The sequence below is a fragment of the Triticum dicoccoides genome, chromosome 6A (genome assembly GCF_002162155.2).
Source record: "Triticum dicoccoides isolate Atlit2015 ecotype Zavitan chromosome 6A, WEW_v2.0, whole genome shotgun sequence".
Taxonomy (NCBI): Eukaryota; Viridiplantae; Streptophyta; class Magnoliopsida; order Poales; family Poaceae; genus Triticum; species Triticum dicoccoides.
The window spans coordinates 121,591,337-121,598,153 of NC_041390.1; the positions used below are offsets into that span (position 1 = coordinate 121,591,337).

The window sequence follows — 6,817 nt, forward strand, 5'->3', positions numbered from 1 at the left end:
GAATATGATAATCCTACGGGAAAACAAAATAGATGGTATAGACAGGAACAACAAATCCGACTTAACCATCTTCAGACTCGAACACTGTCGCGGAAGGAACAACAGCGGTCTTCGTCATGGCAACACAAAACACACACGGAGGATGCCAAAGACCATCGCCGGTTCTTTTCCCACCTAGGGGCGCATCGGCCTTGTTATCATCCCGCCAATGAGGATTTCGCTACAGAGTTCCACATTGCAGCATACCAAAGTCATATACCTAGAAGTTCCTTTCCCCCTCTGTATTGTTGCATCTACTGCAAAAAGGATGTTAAAAAGACACAATTACGTTGAATGGTTTGATATAAAAGGTTATTGTCGTGTATACATCTCATTTTCAAAACTTAATGCAACTGTCCCTCAAAAATAAAAACTTAATGTAACTAAACATGATGCCAGGCCTTTATAAAATGTTGTCTTTTATCTATGTCTAAATTTTCAGAGCAAATGAACTGAACATGATGCCATTTATTGTTGTTGATCTTCCCCCAGTGTTATCTACAGTTTTTTAATTATTGTTGTCACGAAAGCCACTTAAAGTTCATTCACAGATTTGACGGTGTAGCACGAGAACCAAGTGAAGGAGCAAGAAGCGGGCACATACCTGGAGCTAAATGTCTTCCATTCCCTGAGGTGGGTATAGTGCCGATATCATTATAAGATAATATATATATACTTGGATAACCATAAAAGGCTAAGAATATGACAATGCTAGTCTTCTCCCAAATGATTGATGGTGCACCAATGCTTCTCCCTGCATAAAGAGCTATGTAAGAAATTTGAGCAAGCACGTGTGAATTCTGTTTCATCTCACTGTTCTAGTCTGAAACTCATAGTTTATTATGGCCTTTGCTATGAAAGGAAACAAGAAAATTTTCAATGTGTACAATACAGAAAACAGAAGTACATTCTGACCTAAGAGGCAATCATTTCTTGGGCCTATCAGATGTGTACATGAGTACAAAAGTTTCACCAAGCAACAGTAATAATAGCACCCGGTTTGATGTCTCTTCAGGGACTTCACTTTGATCAACCGATAGTCATCACATGCGGATCTGGTGTAACTGCCTGCATACTTTGCTCTGGTCTAGAAATCTGGCATGTTCTTGGATATTATCACTGAGACATCGACTCTGCCAAGCAGGTGTCTAACAATATTTCTTTACAGGGACTCTATAGAATTGGGAAGCATGACATTCCAGTTTACGACGGATCTTGGACAGAGTGAGAAGCGAAGCCAGATAATGATTATCCAAAAGTTATATCCACTGGCTCTTAAATCAACCATTCCGAAGCTATGAATGCAGTCATTGCATCCTGCAGCATTCAGCTCAGATTTTCAGCACAATGGCATTTCTCTGTGGCAAGATTTGCAAAGGTTATGAAACAGAAATACCTATTGTACTATGGTCAATGGCTATAGGCCGATAATGAAGAAACCCTATGTCAAACTTTTGAGACATCAACATTAATTTATAATTGTGTTGTATTAATGTTACTATTGTAATGTTACTATTGAAGAGATCTTAAACTGAAAACAACATTAATATCAATTGATTTTGTTTCAGAGTTGTGACTGTTGATTGTGATGCTTGCACAGCCTCCCTTGTCTGCAACAGTGCAACCAAATGAGTTGTGTGCAGCAAGTGCAGAGCAACTGATCAAAATTTCATCTTATGCAAATTTCTTTTCTAGCACAAGGAAGTTAAACGTAAAATAGAAGTGACTGCTTAAACTTGAGCAATTGCTACTAAAATTACAACCAGGTACAGAAAGGGCACCACTCTGTCCTCCAGACTCCAGTGCATGTGGAGTGGTAATCAAAATCATGTCACAGTTGATCTATTCAATACACTTACGGATACTGACTGAAAAGTAAATGGAAGGTTATTGTGTTTATCCAAAGATTTAACTTACCCTCGTATAACCGGGCAACAATTGCTTTTGCGCTCTCAAATGCACAACTCATCGTAGTGCATGCTCATTAAGATGAAGCTCTGCACCACGTAATGACATGAACCGAGCATATAATTTCATTAGCACCTAATCTGCAACACAACCCATTCCTGTCTTGCATATTCTTTCTACTGAACATTCAGACTGTGTTTCCCATCTTCCAGATACATGAAGCTACATACAACAGTAAAGCTTGAGGCTCTCAAGCAAATTGCACAGAAGTGGCACTACTGAATTCAGCTATCACTGAAACAGATTCACCAGTGCGTCTGATATCAAAAAGCCCAAATCAACCAGCACATGTCTCTTTCTGGTGTACTTCTGTAACCCCAGCAGCACTCTCTTGATTGCTGAACATTTTAGATTCTCCACTGTCCTTCTGAAGATCATCAGCAACCATAAAGGCACGAACATCATCCTTGTGATCTATCCAGCTGTATCCACGACCTTTGACAACTCCACGGCTAATCATCAATGCCCTAATGCCTGATGCATCCCCATGTCGGCCTAAGGAAGCATATATGTTTGACAAGAGAACATAGGGTGATGGGTTCTTTGGATCAAGGTGGAACAGGTGCTGCGCGGCACATTCCCCCAATTCAGCATTGTGATGTACAGCACATGCAGCAAGTAGAACTTCCCACACTATAGGATCATCTTTGTATGGCATCTGTTCTATTAGTGCCTCCACTTCAACAAGCCGACCCGCTCGCCCCAATCCATCTATGAGACAAGTGTAATGCTCAGCCAGTGGTGTAATTCTGTAAGTACTCTTCATGGAATTAAAGAATGCAATGGCTTCATCTACGAGCCCGGAGTGACTACATCCTGTTAGGACGGCAATGAAAGTGACACTATCTGGCCGCTGTTCTGTAGTTAACATATACTCAAATAGTTCAACGGCCTTTTCTCCAAAACCATTCTGAGCATATCCATGTATCATCTCATTCCATGCAACTATATTCTTAGTCACCATGCTGTCGAAGGAAAGACGTGCATCGTCCATGTTGCCACATTTAGCATACATATCAATCAGGGCACTACCCACATAGACATTCTGATCATAACCATCTTTCGCAACTTGTGCATGTATCTGCCTACCTTGAGGTACAGAAGGAAGTCTTGCACATGAATTAATCATGGTAGCATAGGAGGAGGATGTGGGCATCATTCCATTTTGTCGCATCTGCTTGAAGAAATCAAAGGCCTCTTTGTTGAAAGAATGGATAGCCAAACCTGAGATCATGGAATTCCAACACACCACATCTCTCTCTGTCATCCTGTTGAAAATGCTCCTGGCAATACTAATCTGTCCACATTTTGCATACATATCGACCAAACCACTAGCGACGAACATGTCATTATGCAACAGGAGTCTTATTGAAGCAGAATGAACTTGTGCTCCAAGGTTCAAATTCCCCAATCTTGAGCATGAACTGAGGATCACGGCCAGAGTTGTTCGGTCAGGCTGCACATTTTGATGCTGCATTTTCCTAAACAACTCGATTGTTTCTTGATGCAGTTCCTCCTGGCAGTAACCAGACAAAAGTGTGTTCCACGTAGTCAAAGTCGGCCTTGATATATTGTCAAACATTGCACGAGCAGATGGAACATCCCTCGCCTTAATACAGGACGCGAGCATGTTACTGTAAGTGACCTCATTGGGCTCAGAGCCCGACTCTACCATCATGTTCAATACTTCCAAAGCCTTCTCATAACTGCCCGCCTGGCCAAATCCAGTTATAAGGATGTTCCAAGAAACAATACTGACGCTGGGCAATGAGTCGAACACCTTGACAGCCTCGTCCATTTGCATGCACTTGGTGTACATATCGATCAAGGAGTTCCCCACATGCTGGTCTGCCCCATAGCCTTTTCTGACGATCAAGGCGTGAATGCACTGCCCAAGCTGGAACGCGCGAAGAACATTGAACTCGCTGGCGCCAGCTTGTGCGCACGAGCCCAGAACACTTGACACGGCCACGGGATCAACTCGTACCCCACTCCTGCACATCCTGGCGAACAACCTGAGCGCATCGTCCACGGACCCAGTCTGTGCCAGCCCTCCCATCATCGCCGTGAACGACACCTCGTTCGGGCGAGCCATCCGGTCGAACAGCCGCACAGCATCCCCGACGCTGCCGCACTTGGTGTACATGCCAAGGAGCGCGTTCTCCACGAACAGATTCTCTTCAAGCCCGACCTTGACTACGAGCCCATGGCAGCGCCTCCCGTCCTCGAGCGCGGCCATGGAGCCGCAAGCGCTGAGCACGCTGGCGAGCGTGAAGTGCGTCGGGACGAGGCCCTCCCGCAGCATCCCTTCGTAGAGGCCCAGCGCCTCGCCCGCGCGCTCGGACCGCGCGAGCGCGGAGATGACGGTGTTCCAGGAGACGACGTTCGGCTCGGGCATTTCGTCGAGCAGCGTCCGGGCCGCGTCGAGGTCGCCCGCGCGGCTGGCCGCCGAGAGCGCCGCATTGTAGGAGTAGGCGTTGGGGTGGGGCAGGGTGCGGAAGGCGCGGAGGGCGTCGCGCGGGAGGCCGGAGAGCGAGTAGAGCTCGACCAGGCGGTTGAGGAGGAAGGTGTCGGCGGCGAGGCCGCCGGCGAGGACGCGCGCGTGTGCAGCCTTGGCGTGGGCGCGGCTGGGCTTTGGGTTCCGCTTGATGCAGGCTTGGAGCACGCCCGCGAGCTGGGCCGCCCGGTTCGCCATCTGCGGCGCGGGAGCTAGGGCCACGTCTTCTATACTCCCCCCCTCCTTCCCAAAATACCTAATACTCCCTCTGTAAAAAATACTACGTATAAAAGTATTTAAATCACTTACTCTCTGTTCACTTTTACTCCCTCTGTTCTTAAATATAAGTCTTTTTAGACATTTTAAATGGAATACAATATATGAATGTATGTAGACATATTTTAGAATATAGATTCACTTATTTTGCTCCGTACGTAATATTTGAGAACAAAGGAAGTATACCCAAGCCTCTATATCTGGGAGCTTTTTCGATCCAAGATTCATCCACTTGGAAGAAAAAGACTTTTGGGTAAATTCCTATGGGGCACGTGTATTATTTTGGTAGCTGGTTGTGTACAAACGCGTTGTGGATTCAGGTTTTCATTTGAAATTTTTTGAATTGGCGTGATGGTTCTTTTGGTTTGTTTAGCATTTTTGATTGCATGTGGGGCAGGCTGGCGTGGTTGTTCTTCTTATATGCTTTATTTCTTCCAATTTTACTGGCCGTTGGATTTCGTTTGTGTCCCTGTCGGGTCAGTTTTCGCGTCGCTATCTGCGCTGATTTTGTTGAGCCGCTGTTGGTCCAATTGTGCCGTCCCTTTCTGCTGTTCGGCCGCTGTTGGTCTATTTGTGTTGTCGCTATCCCCACCCTTTTCGAGATTTGTCAGGATTTGCAAATACGCGGTGCCATCGTTCTTTGTCAGGGAGCAGTGCCGCTTTCCATACCTCGGTGACTCTGTCTATGTTGTGCTAGCGGTGCCGTTGTCGACGTTGCTTTCGGACGTTGCTGATCGGTGCACACTCTCTCGTGTCTTCCGGTGATTTTCGTGGTCGCTTAGTGATAGTGATGGTTCGTCCTACTTCCATCCGTGCTGGTCCGCGTCGCCGGGTCGCCAAGCAGCACCGGCTGCTCATGCCGTGCAAGAGCCAAGAGATGGCAACGCGGCTAGCTGTTCCTACATGCAAGTCCAGGCCTACGACGCGACCGCCGCGACAGGCCCGTGCTCGGCTGCAAGAAGCTAGGCTGTGACGAGGCCTACCGCTTCATCGCCGGCTGGGGAAGATTCTTGATGCAGAATGGCTCGGACGTGGATAGCGACGTGATGGCCGAGGACCTAGAGTCGGCCATGGTGGACCTGTGGGCGTTCCGGTTGTCGGCGCTGGAGGTGGGCGTCACCGGTAGCAGGCCAAACGCAAGTGGTGGCCGGCTACGGAGGTTGACGTGCGCGGCGACGGTCGTGCACCCATATAGTCTGCCTGCTACGTCGCCATCGTTGGGACGCCGGGCCGGATGTGACGCCCCCGATTCAATCGTACACTAATCATACATGCAAACGTGTACGATCAAGATCAGGGACTCACGAGAAGATATCACAACACAACTCTACAAATAAAATAAGTCATACAAGCATCATATTACAAGCCAGGGGCCTCGAGGGCTCGAATACAAGAGCTCGATCATAGACGAGTCAGCGGAAGCAACAATATCTGAGTACAGACATAAGTTAAACAAGTTTGCCTTAAGAAGGCTAGCACAAACTGGGATACAGATCGGAAGAGGCGCATGCCTCCTGTCTGGGATCCTCCTAACTACTCCGGTGTAGTAGGAGTCGTCGTCGATGGTGGCGTCTGGATCCTGGGCTCCAACATCTGGTTGCGACAACCAGGTAGAAGGGATAGAAGGAAAAGAAGGAGAAGCAACCGTGAGTACTCATCCAAAGTACTCGCAAGCAAGGAGCTACACTACATATGCATGGGTATATGTGTAAAGGCCATATCGGTGGACTGAACTGCAGAATGCCAGAATAAGAGGGGGATAGCTAATCCTGTCGAAGACTACGCTTCTGGCAGCCTCCGTCTTGCAGCATGTAGAAGAGAGTAGACTAAAGTCCTCCAAGTAGCATCGCATAGCATAACCCTAACCGATGATCCTCCCCTCGTCGCCCTGTGAGAGAGCGACCACCAGTTGTATCTGGCACTTGGAAGGGTGTGTTTTATTAAGTATCCAGTTCTAGTTGTCATAAGGTCAAGGTACAACTCCAAGTCGTCCTGTTACCGAAGATCACGGCTATTCGAATAGATTAACTTCCCTGC

The 6,817-nt window shown here is 47.2% G+C and overlaps 1 protein-coding gene across 1 annotated transcript; it reads right to left on the reverse strand.

The window, feature by feature from the left end:
- Nucleotides 1-2,049: 2,049 nt before the first annotated feature.
- Nucleotides 2,050-4,687, reverse strand: LOC119315843 (pentatricopeptide repeat-containing protein At4g20770-like). Its single transcript, XM_037590306.1, has one exon. The coding sequence runs from the start codon at nt 4,403-4,405 to the stop codon at nt 2,285-2,287; it is 2,121 nt and encodes a 706-aa protein (XP_037446203.1). The 5' UTR covers nt 4,406-4,687; the 3' UTR covers nt 2,050-2,284.
- Between the last annotated feature and the right edge of the window lie 2,130 nt (nt 4,688-6,817).

Bases quoted from the DNA above. Each gene is read 5' to 3' on its own strand.
- LOC119315843 (XM_037590306.1), bottom strand. From the start codon at position 4,405: ATGCCCGAGCCGAACGTCGTCTCCTGGAACACCGTCATCTCCGCGCTC.